Here is a 19,688-nt window from a genome sequence, read left to right on the forward strand (position 1 = left end):
TATTTTACCCTATTTGCGCGGAGGCGTAGTCATGCATTTCACAAGGTGTTCAATTGGAACCCCCCCTCCGGTTAACTTAAGGTTGAAGCTCCCATAAGCAGGAGATTGAGTGCGAGAAAATAAAAAAAGGGGAGAAGAGTTAAAGGTATTGTTTAACTTTGCGAGCAGCTGATTTAAAAAATTCTCAAACCAAGATGAAACATGTGTACAAGTGCATGTATTAGAACTAATAAACCCTGAAAACAACCATTATTGAGAATGAAAAGCTAAAACTAAGGGGCAAACCCCGATTTTGTAAATAGGCGTCTTATAGACACCTAAATAGTACACATAAGTGTATTGGATGAAATTAAGATGGTGTTTCCGGTCACTTTATATTTCAATTTTTGAAGCACTAAATAATCATTTTCGAACGCAATTTTTTCTGGGCTTCATTTTTGAAACATATCACAGACACAGGTGACAAGTGTGACCTTCTAGCTCAGATTTTTTAATATAAGTCAAACCAATGTTAACCAATCACTTTAAAATGAAAACAGAAAGAAAGAATCAGAGAGATAGAGGCTTATGAAAAATAAAACCAGAGAGAGAAAAAAGGTTAACTGAAGAGATAAAAAAATATAATTCCAATCTCTTTATAGAACTTTAGGAAATGAACAAGAAATATGACTTCGAACAATCGCTCAACAATCTCAATTTACACCATTATATAGAACTGTTTTCAAGGAAATTCAATCATCGAATAAAAAAAAACTCTGAGGGACATATTCATTTCATTGTACTGGAATCAAATGATTTTATTTACAAATTTTGATGTACATTTATTTACATCATTCTGTGAAACTTCAATTTCCTGTCTTCTACAAATTGAATCAGAAGAAAGACATTATCTCAGGTGTCCAGTATTAAACAAAAAGGTTATCTTTTTTAACATGAAATTTCATTGTTTCCAATGCATAATCAATACGGACAATACAAGTTATTATTAAATGGTGATAATGATCCTGATCATTGATTGGCTGGAATCTATCACATGACCGTCAACAGTTTATATTAGGAAAATTTGCTTATGACTGGTACCAATGACCCGTTCTATTGACTGGTCATAGTTGTGAGATGAGGATGGATTATCAAATAGCAAGATCCACATCACTCTCTTATAAAACAAATAATACACAGGTTTAGAGATGAAGATGGTTTATCAAATACAAAGGATCCACATCACTCTCTTATAAAACAAATAATACACAGGTTTAGAGATGAAGATGGTTTATCAAATAACAAGGATCCACATCACTGTCTTATAAAACAAATAATACAATTCATTTAGATTGGGCATTTGAATAAATACCCACACTTGCAACTTTGAAACAGTCCAGGGGTCAGTTTCATAAAACTAGTTCCAATAACAAATTTACATTAACAGTTATAAGCTAGTGAAATCCTACAATCTGATTGGCTGATAGTAAAGTTGTTATAGAAAACTTGCATTTGTTATTTTAACAAGTCTTTATGAAACGGGACCCAGATGTCCTTGACTATTAAGACTAATTTAAAGGCATCTCGCCTGTTAATTCTTGGTAATATACCCCCAAAGATATGAATATTTTGTGTAGGTCTAAAAATTACATACATGTATACATTCTATACAATCTACATATCTACATTGAGTAGCCATCTGAATTGAAAGTTTCCCTTTCTATTGAAACTGCAAGAATTTTCTGTACCAGGCATCTATCGGGATAGAGAAGTATGCATCCTTTAAATCAAGTGAATCCGTATGACAATTTTTGGTCAAAAGTTGCACTGCAGTGTCAAAGGAGTTAATTTCAAAATGATGGAAATCTAAATGATTATTCAGCTGGGAAAGGTTCAGAATCATTCCCCCCATTCTGTATAATCAATAAATGTCTTCATAAAATTGTGGTAGACAAAGCAGAAGGGATTTCATTAAGCTATATTGACACGAATATGTTATTCTCAAGATATAGAGGGGCACGTGTTCCTTGCCCCCACTTGTATCTGCCACAGATAATCAATATTGCTTCGACATGAAGACATCAATGATCCATAGAAACAAGAGGAAGGGAGGGAGGGGGGGGATGATTCATTCAAAGGAGCATCACATACAAAAATTATTTTTAAAAAGTTTACAAGTACCGGTACTCAGATAGAAAAATGTTTGGAAGCTCAATCAGATAAACCAGTGCAGTTGAGTTTTTATCAAACATGTACAGTTCATATGAAATATCATTTAGAGTTTACAACAACAAAGTCAAGACAAAACTGTCATTCATAGCCAAGAAGCTCATACCTAATTCGGGCCTTTATATTTAGAGAATTTACTCATCACAAAAATATACGCTAGAAACTAGTATTACAAATACATGTTCCAGCCAAACAACCGGGAATCCTCTTTATAAGTATATTCATGAAAAAAATTTGAAAAGATTACTTTTTTCAACAATTCAAATTTTGATTACAGATGATTTAATAGTTGGTACATCTTGATATGATTGATCAAGTTCAAGGTATGAGCATTGAAAGATAAAAAAGTTCAAGCTATGAGTCTGAGCTAAAAGTTTGTTCAGACTCTGTCAGCCATGAGCTTCAAGAAGTCTATCGCCCTCATTGGATTCTCGATGTTCCATTCAGCACCGGCCAGGGCGAGCACCCGGCGACGCTTGCGGGGAGTTCCGGCGGCAAACGAAGCCGATGCGACAGAGCTGGTGTTGAACGATGTGCCGAGGAAGGAAGAAGAGGCATTGAGGGATTTGGTCTTGATGCGGCGTTCGTCGATGGCATGCTTGCGAGAGGTCAGCTTATGTAGCGATGCGATTTTCTCCTTGGTCTTGGGGTATGAGAGGATGATCTGTAAAGGAAGAATAAATGTCATGAAAAAGTAGAGTTGTCGATTAGATAATTCCTCAAGTGAGCTCAAGTCATCAATATGATCTTGGCATGCTAAAACTTCTTTTAAACAAGCACTAGCACTCCTGAAGACGGACAGTCAATCTGTCCGAAACATCAAGTCTCTCTCTACTAATCATCTCTACTCGCCGACTCAAGCCAACATCTCCTCATCAGCTCTACTACTCAAGCTGTTCTCAATCAACTTTCCTTCTGGTTTACAGTCCTTTTCAGGACTATTTTCAAGAAAGAATACTCTACTCTCAAATCTCCACTTTCTCACCTATCCACTTCTCTTCTTCTATCCACTGTTCCTATAACACTCCACATGGTGTACCGTAAACCACATCAGCAATTGTACATGCCACCATGCAAACCTTCAAACAACACCAAGCACTAGGTTGTTAATTTTGTCTTTCAAAGAGTTGCAAAATCGATCAAATTCATCCCAACTGTACGGAAATCCACATCATGATTTTTTTTCTACAGGAAATTTGCACAATAAACAAAGAGAATCACGCTGAATCTTCAAGAAAACGATAAACGTTTGTATGTACATCATATCTAGAAAATATTTTGAACAAATTGCATTTTAGATGTTGACGTTGCGTGCCATCCATAGTTATGGTTGATCAGATCAATTGTAACTTTTTATAAGACGGGGCCGAGAACTCACCTTTGCTTGTGAGGGTTCCTGAAGCAGCTTGCCGAGAATGACGCAGGTCTTGCAGAAGATGAGGCCGTTCTTCTCACGATAGATCTGAAGGAGCTCCACCAAGGTGGTGACGGAGTCCTCCACGTCGAGCACAGCATGCTGGGTAGAGTCGTGCTACAAGGTAAACAGAAAATTAGTTATTAAACATTGATTTGACATTCTGCACTGCAAGGTCCTGCTTGTGAATTATGTCTGTGAAATGTTATAAAAAAATGAAGCCTTGGAAAAACTGCACAAGAGAGAAAAAGAAAGTGACAGGAAACATCAACAAAATTTTATCATTCATTCATTTTGGTTTATTGTACAAAATACTTCCTTGTTAAAATAGTCGGGAGACTGATACAAAAAAGATTACAATGTAAACATAAATTTCATAGTTACATAAGTGAAATGAAATAGTCAAATAATATAATGTAACAATTAATTAATTGATGTTGGTATATTGCACTTACAAGGTAATTATAGATGAGAGCACGTTACAAAATACATTCCAAAGATATTTATAAATAAAAGCTATAATATGGTAATGATAACTGAAATACATGCACTAAATTCAATAAACAAATCTGTAAGTTGTAAAGGTTGAAATTTGGGATATAAAATTAAATCGCAAAGTAGAAGGTTCACATTGAGAAATAAATTTGGAATTATGTTTTCAAAATATAATTTTAAGGCTAATGTAAGACATTTGACATACGGAAAATAAGGCAAAGAGCACTGTAAAACTGTATATTGTTTATAGTAGTGTTTTAGTGATGAAGAAAATGATTTTTTTATTTCAGTCACAGATATCGTGAAAGTGTGTGCACAAATGATATTCTTTGCACAGACAGTTGCACCTTCAACTCACTGCTTGAGCAGTTAGTGGAGTGAACTAAGATGACATAAAAATGGGGGTCGATGTAAAAAAAAGATTGACTTTATGAAATTACCTTGCATCCTTTTCAATAACTTGACAGGCAAAAGCACTTTAGTATTTGGGTGTTACTGTTTCCATATTTTCTTATAGGGTGGAACGTTTCAAAAAACATAGTCAGTGATTTTCACGAGGAAATTTGCTCTGGGCCAATCAGATACAAGGATTTCAGTAGCTTATAACAAGAGTCAGTGAAAATCGCAGACAATCTGTTTCATGAAATGCTCTCCAGCCATTAGTTGAAATGAATAGGGACCAAGCATCGAGTCCTACCTTTGTAATGTTGAGGAAGATCTTGACGATAATCTCGATCATCTCCATACACGGCACGCTACGATTACATCCCCGTATCAGCGTGTAGAGGACCGGAACGGCACCGGCTTCAACCAGGCGCTGACAGCAGATGGCTGATAGGCGAGATACAACCTCTGTAGGAGACAAAACAATGATTTATTAGTCATAGGATAATCCTATTGCACTTTCATTACAAATGTAGGTATCGGATAATCTTTGAGTGTGCGTGTAGTTGTAAATACAATGAAGAGGACATTTACAGTTTACCATCTAGAAAGTCCTGAAAAGGAGTGTTTGGATGGTGGAAAGAATGAATGAGACTGAGTGGAAATTGAGAGAAAAGAGAGGTGAGAGAGTAGAGTGATCTGAGAGATTAGGTGAAGGATTAATAAGAATTATTACCAGGGGCCTGTTGCATAAAACTTTCTACCTGAAAAAACTGGTCAAATCTGAAAACTATTCTGATTTCTGCCATTTACTTTACCACAGGGCAAAACTTCGATAAAAACAACCTGAGTAAAAAACAACTTCAGGTAAAAAGGTTAATGCCCCAGATGAGATGTGACTTCTGAACAACCGTATGCTGGGTCAAAAAATACAGATATGAAACATGTCCCTAGTAACTCACCAAGACTGATGAGTGTTTCTAAGATACGGTGCATGCTCTTGTAATGGAGTAGGTAATCCAGGGCGGTGGCGGTTCGGTTGCAGAGTTTCTTCTCCTCCGTGACGTTCTGATTGGCTCGTTGGCATCGTGCCCGAGCCGCGCTGACCTTCTTACTCTTGATACTACATCTGATTCGATGACCTCGCCACAGAGCCTGCATCAGAGAAGATTAAACAAAGTGTAACAGTGAGGAAATCTCAAAATACCTGTAGAGAACCCTCTCTAGGCAAAGAAGGTTCTTACATATGTCATTATTTGACTTGAAGAAAGTCAATGTATGCAGACTCTATGGCCCGTATTCTGAAGTCAGGTTTAACTGAATCTCGGGTTTAAAGTTGTGGTTTTAATATGGCTAGCCAATTGTAACATGAATCACTAAGAATAGAGATATCATATCATTTGGCTCTCAAATCATTCATAATTGTCTAGGAAGTATAAATAGATGATTGTCTTCACCGTTGAAGAATCAGGAAAGAGCACAGTAAATAAAAGAAACATAAAGCTTAATAAAAATTTTGATACTTTTGGCTTCCCATAATTTTAGCACAGAGTTAGACCATGGTCTAAGTTAAACCTGACTTCAGAATACGGGCCTATGTAACTTCTGAAGGTTTCCATGGCGAAAAAGAATAGTGTAGTTAGGTTTTATGGTACACCCTGAATCTTTATACCTCGCTCACATTTACTCTAAGGCAAGTCCAAAAAAGCCATTTCAATGATTTTAATTCAAATCACCTCATGATCATCATTCATCATTTCATTTATTTCACCTTCATGTGTAAAAACAATAAAACATATATTTACAAATCAAAATGTACAATTAAATTAGGAATTGATACATAAGGTGTGGACCCCTTAAGAAGCAAATAGCTTATCACCAGGGGCCCATAACAAGCATAAGATATGGAAAATAATGACATAAAACAGGAAAGAAATGGTATGTACAACTTAAGCAATAAATGTTACATCTACAGTGTGAGACAGGACATTTAAACAAACAACAAAAAGTTAAACAAAACATTAAAACTTAATTTATTTTGAAATTTCAAGGATGCACCTATAATAAAGTAAATTGTTTATATTTATGAAAGAGTAAATCCTTTAGTTTTCTTGTAAAAGTAGTGGCTGTTGAGCATTCTTTAAAATCTTGTGATAAGTTATTCCATATTTTTGGACCATTAAATCGTAAGGATTGTTGAGATGTGGATTTACGTGCTAGAAATGAACGATAATCTTTATTTTTGCGGGTTAGATATGTATGGTGAGAGTCATTTGTTTTAAAGATGTTATTGAAAACGTCAGGAAGTGTATTCATTTTATAGCTGAACATAAATCTAGCAACACTCATATCTATCAAATCATTTATCTTTAAGATTTTTGAATTTAAAAACAGTTCATTACTATGATAATTGAATGGAGCATTATAAATAATTCTTAACACTTTTTTCTGAGCAATAACTAACTTCTTTAAATGTGACTGAAATGTATTACCCCATATGACATTACAATACATAAGATGTGGCAAAACAAGACTATTATATAAAGTTATCATAGTATATTTTGGTAATATAAATTTAAGTTTATGTAATATTCCAGCTGTACTACTTATACGTGAACATATATCCTGAATGTGTGGTTTCCAAGAAAGAAACTCATTTATTTTTATTCCTAAAAAGGATGTATTATCAACCCTATTTAAATATATATTATCCATAAGGATTTTGGGAGGATTATCAGGTATTCGTTTGATTCAATCACCTATATGTAGCTGGTACAAAAATGTTTAAAAAAAGCTGTTTTCGACATGCCGTAGAGCAAATGTGACCGAGGTATTAAATGGGCAAGTGCTGGTCCTGAAAAGGACCACCCAAACTCAACAGTTCGACAAGTGTATTCTTGTAGTCTTCAGGAGAAGACTCTATTGTATCAAATTTTATTCAAAAGACCATACCCTATAAAAATTATTAAGAGTGACTGAAATTAAATGTTAAATGATTAATCACAATGAAGCCTAACCTGCATTTTGAGTGCAGCTGAGTGCATCTTCTGGATCCGTCGCTTGGCAAGCCACACCCTGGCAACGGACTGAAGCCGTGTAGCAGCAACATTCTTCTTGATGAGATACCTCCTTGTTGCCCTTTGCAAGATACATGTCGCAGCTCTGATCTTCTGGAACCGAAGACGTTGGAGCTTCGCTCTCATCCACCTCTGGATCGACGTGATGGCGTCCATCTTCTGCTTGAAAGCACGGCGGAGGCGGAAGTTGCGGAATGCCCTCTGGAGTCGAATGACAGACAGGTGGGCTTTGGTGCGTTCCGCAAAGGCTTGGACGGCTCGGAGCCTTGATTGACGTTGGGCCTGTGAAAGCAGGAATAAAATTAAATAAAGATACTCAATGTAAGGATTTAAGGACCTCAAAGGTGATGTCTCAAAATATTCTTAATGATTTTTTCTTATCTATGAACTTGCAACATAAGAATTTGATGTTGTCTTCCCTTTACTGATAACTGAATTTTTCCATTAACAATATTCATAGAAGAGACTAGTATTTGTAAGCAATTGGTTAGAATTACCCTTTAACGAATCTTCAAAACTGATTATACTTAATCTCAGATGATAATATTCAATCTCCAATTACAGCGTTCAACTTTCAAAAACTTAATTGCAGTCAGAACAGAACTAACATATTTACTAAAATTTGAATGATATTTTGAAGTGAAAATACTCAAAAGAATTGTACAACATGATTTCAAGCTTTTAATTGATAGGCATTAAGAATACATACCTCAAGGAGTTTCCTTGTTTGGTATCCTCTGAAGTGGCGCTGGATGCACACAGCTGCTTCCTTCTCCCTCACCATGTCAGCGAAGCACCGCCTAGCCATGGCACCTCTAGCTCTTGCCTGCATCTTGATCACAAGGTACCGTAGATTCCTATACCTGCAGCACTGCACGTACCCTCTGAACACAGCCTGAATGGTCATAGCAGCACCACGGGCCATGTGGTACTCCTGCTGGGTTTTCTGCATGAGAGTGGTGGCGCGGTAACGCCTCTGGATTACAAGTACTGCATCCCTGATGGTTTTGTATCTCCGGCGTTGCACCATGCGCCTATAGTAGGACTGGATGCAGATGGCAGCTTGCCGGTGCTTATGGTACCTCCTTTCTGCAATGCAGCGGCGTAGGTGTGACTGAATAATGATAGCAGAGTTCTTCTTTTGTTTATAATGTCTCCAGACCTTCCTCATTTCCAGGTACCCTCTTGTGCGCTTCTGAAGAATACAGACGGCAGAATATACCTTTTTGTACGATTTCTTCGCTAGGTACATCCTGCAAAGAGCCTGGATTCTGACTGCAACGTTACGCTGCTTCAGGTACATTTGCCTACTACGATGCATCCTGAATGTGGATTGAATGCAACGAGCTGCCCGATGCTTCGCAGCCAATCGCCTTGCCATCAGGCCACGGTACATACTCTGAACCACCAAGGTTGCAGATTTCAAATCGTCATACTCCTGGCGGACCTTCTTCCCTGCAAGGTAAGCCCTAATCCTTGTCTGAAGCAGGATGATCATCATCCTCTCTTGGTTGTACTTCTGTTGTTGCCTGAAGCTACGGTAAACGCTTTGGATGACTGTGGCTGCACGGTTGGATTTCTTTAAGGCTTTCCTGACAAGGAAGCCCCTGACAGCTGCTTGAACAGTTATACAGGCACCTCTGGTGATGTGGTATTTCAAAGTTTCTTCCTGGCAAGACTTTGTGGCCCTAAATCTTCTCTGAAGTACGATAGCTGCTTTCTTCAGATTCAAATAACGTTTCCTGGCAATGAATTGTCGCACAGCTGATTCAATCGTAGTTGCTGCAACATGCTCCATAGCGATCCTCCTGCGAATGCAATGACCACGGTAGAATGCTTGGACAGTTGTAGCTGCCTTCCTGAGGCAGACATAATCTTCCTGGACTTTCTTAGCTAGGAGGTGTGCCCTCAAGTGATCCTGCAAAACATGAACGGCATTCAAGGTTTTCCTGTAACTCTGGACAGCTCTGTGGCATCTGTAGAAGGACTGAATGCTGGTGGCTGCTCTGTGCTGTTTCTTGATAGTTTGACGGACTAAAAAAGTCCTCGCTGCAGCTTGAATAGTGATGGCAGCACCTCTCTGGATGTTGTAACACCTTACTTGCTGGTTCCTGAGACCATTAGCCCTCCATCGCCTCTGGATAGCCATTGCTGCGATTGTCCTCTCCTGCCTACACCTCTTGGCATGGGTAAACCCAAGGAATCCCCTGACTACTGCTTGGATTTTCACTGCAGATTGCTTCTTGGTGGTATAGGCCTTCCTCTCTCTATGGCAGCGATAGAATGTCTGAATCTTGATGGCAGAGGATTGGCAAAGGATGTAATGCTCTCGGATCCTCTGTCCAAGAAGTACAGCTCTAAAGCGCCTTTGAAGAACAAGAGCAGCATTGGATATCTTCTGGTACCTGATGCGCTGGAAATATCCCCTGAAGCAAGCTTGGATTCTCGTTGCCATTTGATGCTGTATACAGAGCTTCCGTCTTGCAACAAGTCCCCTGAAAGCTGCCTGGATGGTGACAATTGCACCAACCATGATGTGGTACTCCTGCTGTGCTTTTCTACTCAGCTTCAAAGCCCTGAAGTGCTTCTGCAGAACCTTGGCAGCATGACCCATTTTCAAATAGTTCTGCCTTGCAACAAATCCTCTGAACAATGCTTGAATCTTCGTAGCTGAATAGTGCTGCAGGGCAAGGTACTTGCGCTGAAGATGGCCACGATAGGCAGCTTGCAATGTGATGGCTGCCCCTCGAGTGATATGGTATTCATTCTGGACAGCTTGAGCAAGCTTGTTTGCACGATATCTCGTTTGGAGGACCACCGCAGCTCTGCACACAGAAGAGTACCATCTTTTGGTCATGTAACCTCTAAACTTGGATTGGATCCGAGTGGCAGCTAAATGTTGCCTGGCGAGAGACTTGCGTTGAAGGTGTCCGCGATAAGCGGCCTGAAGAGTGATAGCTGCTCCTCTCATTATGTTGTACTCCATGTTTATCCTCTTGCTCAACAGCAAGGCACGGAAGTGCTTCTGAACAACCACTGCAGCATTACGGAGAGATACGTATGACCTACGTTCCTGGTGAGCTTTCACAGCAGCCTGGATGACGATGGCTGACTGTCTTTGTCTGGAAAAGACTTGTCTTTGACAATAACCGCGATATGCAGCTTGAATAGTAATAGCTGCTCCTCGTTTGATATTGAATTCTTCGCAAACCGCCCTACCAAGTTGAAGGCTTCTATAACGGGTCTGGAGTACAAGTGCTGCTTTCTGGAGCTGCAAGTACCGAGATCTTTCAATAAAGCATCTATAGGACGACTGTATTACAGTGGCAGCCTGATGCTGTTGTGCAAGCTCTTTCCTCACTGCAAAGCCTCTATAAAGTGACTGCATGGCGATGACACCAGCTTTGGTCTTCAAGAATGCCTCCCTTGCTTCCCTCGCAAGGATCAGCGCTCTAAATCTAGTCTCAAGAACTCTGACTGCATGTTTTATGCTTGTATATCTCTTCCTGGCTGCGTAGCTCCTAAAGCTTGCCTGAATGGTAGTTGCAGCTTTATTCTGAGCCTTCAATATTTTTCGGGCAGTGTATCCCCTGTACAATGCTTGGATGGTTATAATCCTTCCTCGGGCAAGATAGTACTCCTCAGCACAGGTCCTACCTGTCATCCATGCCCTACAACGCTCCTGTAAGGTACGGACTGCCCATTGCACCCTCATATATCTGCGATGTTGAAGATATCCACGTACCCTTGCTTGAATAACCACGGCAGATGATTTCTGATGGAGGAAATTTTTGCGTTGGAGATGTCCACGGTACACAGACTGTAGACGAATCGCCGAACTGCGCTTCATGTTGTAATCTTGGGTGAGCTGTTGCATTAGGACACGTGCACGGTATCGAGTCTGTAGGATGATGGCTGCATCTCTGAGTTGAAGGTACCGCTTTCTAGCCAGCACCTTACGAAGTTCAGCTTGGATGCTAATGGCTGATGATCTCTGCTTGAGATACCAATTCCTCTGGACATGACACCTGTAGTTGGCTTGCAGAGTAATAGCAGCTGTTCTCAAACAGCGATAGTTTGCCTGCTGTTTGCGCCCAGCAACAAGAGCACGGCAATGCTTTTGGAGAACAATTGTAGCAGACTTCTTTTCACAGAATTCCTTACGCACCAGGTAACATCTTGTAGAGGCTTGCAGGTTGATGACTGCAGCTCTTGTTCGCCGGTAATCCTTCTTTTGGAGATATCCCCGGAAGGCTGCTTGTAGTGTGATAATGGCACCACGGGCAATACAAAAGTCCAGGACAGCCTGTTTTGTCTGTAGCGCAGCTCGGAATCGCCTCTGCAGGATAATACTTGCTTCCTGCAACTTGATGTACCTCTGCCTGGCAAAGTGGCACCTGAATGCAGACTGAAGCTTGATGGCTGCTGATTTCATTCTCAAGAACTCTCTCCTCACAAGGTTTCCTTTCCAAATAGCCTGTAAGGTGATGGCTGCACCCTTAGCAATGCAGTACTCTCTCCGCAATCTCCGTCCAAGTAACACTGCTCGATATCTTGTCTGCATGACTCTGGCAGCTTGACAAAGCTCTCTATAATTCTTCAAAGCTAGATATCTCCTAACAGCAGATTGCAAAAGGACAATTCTGCTTTTGGTTTGGATAAAGCGTTGCCTCTCTTGGTAGCAACGTACTGCAGATTGAATGGTGATTGCTGCCCCTCTTTTGATATTGTACCCTCTGCAAACCTCTCGGCCAAGCAACACTGCTCGATATCTTTTCTGCACGAGAATAGCTGCCTGACGAAGCTTCCTGTATTTCTTTAGAGCTAGATGTCCTCTAACAGCGGACTGCAAAATGACGATTCTGTGTCTGGTTTTGAGGAAACGCTGTCTCTCTTTGTAGCAACGAATTGCTGACTGGATAGTGATTGCTGCCCCTCTTGTGATATTGTACCCTCTGCAAACCTGTCGGCCAAGCAACACTGCTCGATATCTTTTCTGCACGACAACAGCTGCCTGGGAAAGCTGTCTATAGTTCCTCAGACACAAATACCTCCTAACAGCAGATTGCAAACAGACGATGCTGTGTTTGATTTTGAGGAAGCGCTGTCTCTGCTGGTAACTGCGCACTGCCGACTGGATGATGATGGCTGCACCACGTCGAATGTTGTACTCTCTGCAAACCTCACGACCATTCAGGACAGCACGGTAGCGAGTCTGCAAGACAATTGTGGCCTGTCGAAGCATGGCGAATCTCCTCCTGGCCTGGACCCCTTTGACATGGGCCTGGATAAGAACAGCACTATTCCTCAACCTCATGTACACCGCCCTCTGTATACAACCTCTGAATGCAGCCTGGATCTTCACAGCACTTCTGATTCTGAGCACATCTCTCCTCACCAACCGCCCTCTGTAGACTTTCTGCATGACAATCGCGGCATCCCTCAAGGCACAGTACTTGGCCCTTTGTACTTCACCCTTGACCTTGGACCTATACAGAGCCTGCATCTTGATGACAGCTCCTCTAAGCTTCCTGAAGTGTTCCATGGCACGATGTCTCCTGAAATGGCTTTGAAGGATGATAGCAGCAGCTCGCTGCTTCTGATACAATAGTCTCACGTAAAAGCCTCTCCAGACAGCCTGGATAGTGATTGCTGCCTTCATTTTCTCAACCAATCTACGAACCTGTAATAATAAAGATTAAAAAACAGTGTAAGAGTAGAGTGGTGATAACAAATGCATGCTTTGCATAGGTTCAAATGAACAAGGTATACACAAGCATTTACTTTAGAGTGGAAACCAATGAACTATTTAAAATCTCATTAATGGAATTTATACACTAATAAGTAAAAAGAAGCATTAGAAATTATTTGTGATATCATTTGAACATCAATTTCAGTTTTGAAAAAATCATGAATGAATAACAGCTTTGTGAAACACTACAGCCAATCAGAATCAAGGATTTCAGGGAAGCTACACTTGGATGACAAAGGTACTTTGATAGTAAGTTTTATGCAACGGCCCCTAGGACCGAAAATAAAGGTTTCGGCTCGAAATTTGGATTTCTAAAATATATACTGGCACTAATTTCTGACGTCATGTAAAGAAAAAAAATTACCAGAATTCCTCTCCAGATGGCCTGAACTCTGACTGATGCCATTTTTAGCTCTACGTATCTCTTCCTAGCATTCCTTGTTTCTTGCTGCGATCGATACCAGCCTTGGATCGTCAACGCGGCTCGTTGCATCCTAGCAACCCTCGTCCTGATCAGATGCCCCCTGAGGGCTGATTGGATGACGGTGGCAGCGCGGTGCTGCCAAGAGATGGCTCGCCTTACCAAGAAACCTCTAGCTGCAGCCTGAAGTTAGAAATAGAAAATATCCATGTTTGAATATTCAGATGATGCTGTGATTGTATGGTATGATTTTCATTCATCATGACAGTACAATTATTCCTAATTGAGAACGTGTGTTTCAAAAAAATTTCTATATTTTTGGGCATGTTGTTGTGGTGTAGACCATAGACCAATGCAGCTTGAGGCAAACTGACTTCTGTGTATTCCATCCAAAGGCCTGTATTCTGAAGTCAGGTTTAACTTTGACCAGTGTCTACTCTGTACTAAAATTATGGGAAGCCAAAAGTGTCAAAATTTTTATTAAGTTGTACGTTTCTTATGATTACTGTGCTCTTTCCTGATTCATCGATGGTGAAGACAATCATCTATTCATACTTCCTAGAAAATTATGAATGATTTGAGAGCCAAATAAGCTGAAATATCATATCTCTACTGTTAGTGATTTATGTAACAATTGGCTCTCCATACTTAAACCACACTTTAAACCCGAGTTTAAGTTAAACCCGACTTCACAATACGGGCCAAAGAGTTTAAAAGATAAATGCCAGATGTGGTTAAGATTTGAAAAGGAGTTTATACAGAATACAATCAATTTACCACCTAAGTGTAATTGCTCAGTAATAAGAAAACTAAGCACAATATTCGGGGGCACATTGTCTGGTCCTTTTCCAAGCAATAATAATACACTGCCCCACATGTGCTCGTCTGTGTTGGTGATCTCCCGTGTGATTTTTTTTCAGATTAGATTTCATGATTTCACAAAGTTCAGTTTCTGCAACTGTACCAGACTAGATCCTCGATGACATAGTGACAGTTAAGCTTGGATTTTAAGACTTTCTCATGAAATCATTGTGTACTGCAACTACATTCATTTATCTTCAATAAAATAACAATAATAAATATCAATAATAATAGAAAACTATCAAAAAAATTGAAACAAAAAGTGAGTTTGCATAGAAAAATAAAAAACAAAGTTAATCGATGAAAGAAATGTACCCACCTGAATCAGCGTGGCAGCTTGGACCTGTTTCCTGATGGCTGCCTCTCGTCGTAACCTCCTGGCCGTCTGCCTGGCTAGGAAACCCCTGACAGCCGTCTGGATCTTGAGCACAGCGCCACCAATACGCTCCTCACGGCGCTTCAAGAGGAAAGACCTCATGGCCGACTGAATCTTGCTTGCAGCTTTCTCTCTGACCTACAGGAAGGGAGTTAAAAGGAACAGATATATGGTTTTAGCTTCTTAAGGTTTATAGCATTAAAATACATCCGAACATAAAAACCAGTTTTGTTAACAATTTAATATTATTACAATTAATTCGAATAGAATTAAATAAATAATCGAAACAGCTTCTTTGTATTTAAAATATATGGGCGTAATGGTTACGGAAGGAAATGAGTAGATGCTGAGATATTGACAATATAAGTATGCATGGCATTCCCACTAGATGTAAGGGCCCAATCTTATCAAGAATTGCGATTGATCCAATTAGCCACAACTATGGAAAGCCAGCAACGTCATCATCAAAACAGCATGTTCGTTCAACAAATATTTTTTTAGATATGATGTCCATTCATAAATACAGTTTTCTTGAAAATTCAGTGTTCTTATATTTGTTTACAAAGGACATTGTGCAAATTTCCTATAGAAAAAATTATGACATAGCTGGATTTTCATATACTTGAGGTTGATCGGATCAATCATAACTCTTTGCCAGACAGGGTCCTGTTTTTATCCAAGAAATAAAAAAAAAAACACTGTCCAACATGTGCGTAACTTTGTTGATGTGATCATATTTAGCTCAGATCTCATGATTTCAGAGTTGAATTTATGCAAATGAACCCGACATAGATCTATGAGGATATGGTGACAATTAAACTTGAGCTATAAGTAGGACAAACTCCATAATTTTTCTTTATATTCCCCAATATACAGCAAAGTAGCAACCCACCATCCTCATCTTCTCTTCCTTCCTCAAATGATGAGCTCTCCAAGCCAGCTGGATGGTGCGCGCTGCCCTCGTCTCTTGCCTGAGATCCAGCAGGCGTGCGCAGAGGTAGGAGACGTAGGTGATCACCACCTTCTCGTCAGGGATGGTGTTGGACATGTCCGCCGATCGCACCATCATCGGGACCCCGCCGAGCTCGTTGACCTTCTCGTACAGGAGCTTGAAGTTCTGGCGCTCGTTGGCGAGGAGCTTTTCCTGGTCGGTTTCCTTGCCAGTACCTGTGGATTCATGAAGAAATAAATGCATTTTATCCACTTGACTGAGAATGAACACCTGGGGGGTGTTTCACAAAGATTTAAGTGTGACTTAGAGTCGCACTTAAATGCCTAGTTACGCGCAGTATAAAAGGCATGACAGCATTGGTCAGATTATGCCAAGAGGACGCGCACTACTGCGTATTGTTCAATAAGATTGCGCGTTGCATATCATGTACGCGTCGACATTTAAGTGCAACCTAAGTCATACTTAAATCTTTGTGAAACACCCCCCAGGTCCTTTCATTGGGACTTGATTTTGCTATGGCTTCCTGAAAAGTATCCATCCAGAAATTTTGTCCTCAAAAATACACTCATTGTCTACTTTTTAGCTAGCTGGTAGTTTGACAGTTTTTAAGGTCCAACGATTGATTCTTGAACAAAGAGGTGAATCCAGGTTTATGCAGTCACATCTAAAACTAACCTCATGAAAAGGCTCTAAGACAGTTGTTCTTCACCATGACATGGTTATTAACCGAGAGCTGATGAAGAAAACACTCTCACAAGCTGTCTAGTGAGCCCAACGTTCTTGTTTCAAAAAGCAGCTGAGCAATCGAGTGCAAATTTGCAATTAATTTCAAGACTTACGATAAGGTTTGGACCAAAAATTGACTTGAAATGAATTCTAAGGTTTTAGCAACACTCCATTAGACAATGTACACATCACATGAATTGCATATTCTCTTCCCCCATAACACAAAGCTGAGAAGTTAATTGCTAATTTGAAAGAGCAATTCTGATTGGTTTCTAGTCAGTCTATTGAGCAAAATGTGCATGCAACGATGATCGTGATAGGCCATTTCATCTCGCGATTAATAGCCAATCTTTGTGTTACGGGACACTGGTCTGGAAAAATGCTGGAAGGCCGTCTAATGCTCTACTGTTCTGAGGACTTACTTGGTGAGAAGGTCTGGGACCAGGTTCCGTTGAAGGCCTCGTCGCAGGAGGCGTTGAGATCATCTTCTCTCTCCTCCCTCTGGAACTGCATGAGAGTGGTGTTCTGGTTGATCCTGTCGTAGGGAAGCAGGGATGGGTGGTAGTGGTGGATCAGGAGACAGAGGGCTCGGCCGTCACAGAATGACACGGTGAAGTTCTCAATCTAAGAGAAACAAGCAAATATGACTTGATCAAGAATTATCTGAGAAATTCTAGCATGTTTTCTTCCTTTTCTTTATCACAGAATGACACTGTGAAGTTCTCAATCTAAGAGAAACAAACAAATATGACTTGATCAATTATCTAAGAAATTCTAGCATGTTTTCTTCCTTTTCTTTATCACAGAATGACACTGTGAAGTTCTCAATCTAAGGGAAAAGAACAGAAATTGTGAGGATTATCCAGAGAAATTCTATGTTTTCTTCCTTTTCTTTACGGGAGCAGGAACAGAGGGTAATTGCAGATCATGCAATACAGGACTTGGCAATTGCAGAATGACATGGTGAAGTTCTCAATCTAAGAGAAACAAACAAATATGACTTGATCAAGAATTATCTGAGAAATTCTGGTACGTTTTCTTCCTTTTCTTTATGGGAGCAGGAACAGAGTGTAATTGTGAATCACGCGATACGGGACTCGGCAATCGCAGAATGACACAGTGAAGTTCTCAATCTAAGGGAAACAAATGACTTGATCAAGAATTATCTGAGAAATTCTAGTACGTTTTCTTCCTTTTCTTTATGGGAGCAGGAACAGAGGATAATTGTGAATCAGGTGATACAGAACTCTGCCATCACAGAATGACACGGTGAAGTTCTCAATCTGACAAATTGATCAATTATCCAAGAAATTCTAGCATGTTTTCTTCCTTTTCTTTATGGGAGCAGGCACAGAGGATAATTGTGGATCAGGAGACACAGGGCTTGGTCATCAAAGAATGACACGGTGAAGTTCTAATTCTGTGGGCGTGCCGTGGTCTGACTCTCACCTTTAAAACAGAGGGTCATGGATTCCAATCCTAGCCATGGCATGTGCTGCACACGACCCAGGTAACGTGAATGAGTACCCGGCAGGATCAATTCCTTGAATACATGAGCGCTGAAAGGCAGCTGGAGCTAAAGCCGGGGTATTGATAATAATAAAAATGTGCCTTGAAATTGATTGTTTCTACATGTAGATAGATGGCGCTCTACAAATGCCAATCATCATTGTTATCTAAGGATTATGCAGAAAAATTATGATGTTTCAGAGAGCCTTTTCCTTGTGTTAATGAAGTGCCTTTCTATTAGCTCCAAAATTCTGCTGCAATTTTACAAATGACAGAAAGATTCCTTGTTAGAAGCAGATCAGAAATCCTTTTAAATACAATCAAGTTTGAAGACACCCCAGACTGGTGAAACTTTCTTACGCGCTTAACCTTTGCCAATAAATATACCATTTACCACAAGAAAGGATCACCAGTCGTTCTTTACTTAGGAACAGCTTTATGAAACACCCACCACATCGATTTGTAATCAATCTTCAGTTTCTTACGATGCCCGATAGTCATAACAAATAGGAATTAATCGGTCAGAAAAAATAAAACAAATAATGCACTGCTTCCTATGGATCATTGGCATACCTGCATATCATAGAATGAGCAGACTGCTTTACACCAGTCCATGAGGAGCATAAGCTGTGGGCTCTTGAAGTAGAGGTGTGGTCCATCAAGGTTTGGTTGGGAAGGTCCTTGGTTCAAGCCCTTGAGGGCGCTCATCTTCTCCTTTAGCTTGCGGTGCTTGGTGAGGAAGGCGATCTCTTCACGGATCTGCTCCTCATTGAGCATTACCCCAACCTAGAGGTATTTATAAAATGAAATGAGAATAGGGAATGTGTCTATGGCCTGTATACTGAACTCGGGTTTAATGTAGACCGTCGTTTAAAGGGATGGTCCGGGCTGAAAATATTTATATCTTAATACATAGGGTAGAATTCACTTAGCAACATGCCAAAAATGTTATTAAAATTGGATAAGAAATAATAAAGTTATTGAAGTCCGTCTCACAACCGGGAGTTCGGGGGTTCAAACCCCGGCCGCGTCAGACCAAAAGACGTAAAAGTTGGGAGTTGCTGCTACCCTGTTTAAAGGGATAGAGCCTCGTCAATCTGGCGCTGCACAGTGGCTGCCGGGCCCATGATCGATTGGGCAAAACAAATTTTCAGAGTATTGCATTTCATGTCTATTTCGAAAAATAAATTATGAAATTTTCATTTTCATCATTGTCATTATTATTAGCATCAACATGATAATCTTCATTGCCATCATCATTGTTTCTCACTGAGAGGATCTGTTATTCACCTATTTCTTTTAAATATTTGCATATACAGTGGAAAAGGGAAATGAACCTACAAGCTCAGTATAAAAGTATAGCTATAAATTTACAAGTCGTGGGAGGGAAACTGATCACTTTCCTTACAAAAACTACCAAAAGGACTAGCTGGTACAGGGGCCCGTTGCAGAAAGAGTTGCGTTTAAACGCAAGCCAAGAAATCAATCGCAAGTCCAAAATGCGCTCTGTTGA

General features: G+C 40.1%; 1 protein-coding gene across 1 annotated transcript in view; it reads right to left on the reverse strand.

The window, feature by feature from the left end:
- Positions 1 to 901: 901 nt before the first annotated feature.
- The window catches only part of LOC121421267 (abnormal spindle-like microcephaly-associated protein homolog), a 40,106-nt gene continuing 21,319 nt past the window's right edge, over positions 902 to 19,688 (reverse strand). Inside the window, 11 exon segments of the mRNA XM_041615929.1 lie at positions 902 to 2,872; positions 3,587 to 3,739; positions 4,815 to 4,969; positions 5,464 to 5,656; positions 7,519 to 7,860; positions 8,288 to 13,261; positions 13,695 to 13,934; positions 14,932 to 15,126; positions 15,881 to 16,155; positions 17,089 to 17,290; positions 18,749 to 18,961. Coding sequence (XP_041471863.1) covers positions 2,588 to 2,872; positions 3,587 to 3,739; positions 4,815 to 4,969; positions 5,464 to 5,656; positions 7,519 to 7,860; positions 8,288 to 13,261; positions 13,695 to 13,934; positions 14,932 to 15,126; positions 15,881 to 16,155; positions 17,089 to 17,290; positions 18,749 to 18,961 — 7,227 coding nt within the window. The 3' untranslated portion in view covers positions 902 to 2,587.

The sequence above is a fragment of the Lytechinus variegatus genome, chromosome 9 (assembly GCF_018143015.1).
Source record: "Lytechinus variegatus isolate NC3 chromosome 9, Lvar_3.0, whole genome shotgun sequence".
Lineage (NCBI taxonomy): Eukaryota > Metazoa > Echinodermata > Echinoidea > Temnopleuroida > Toxopneustidae > Lytechinus > Lytechinus variegatus.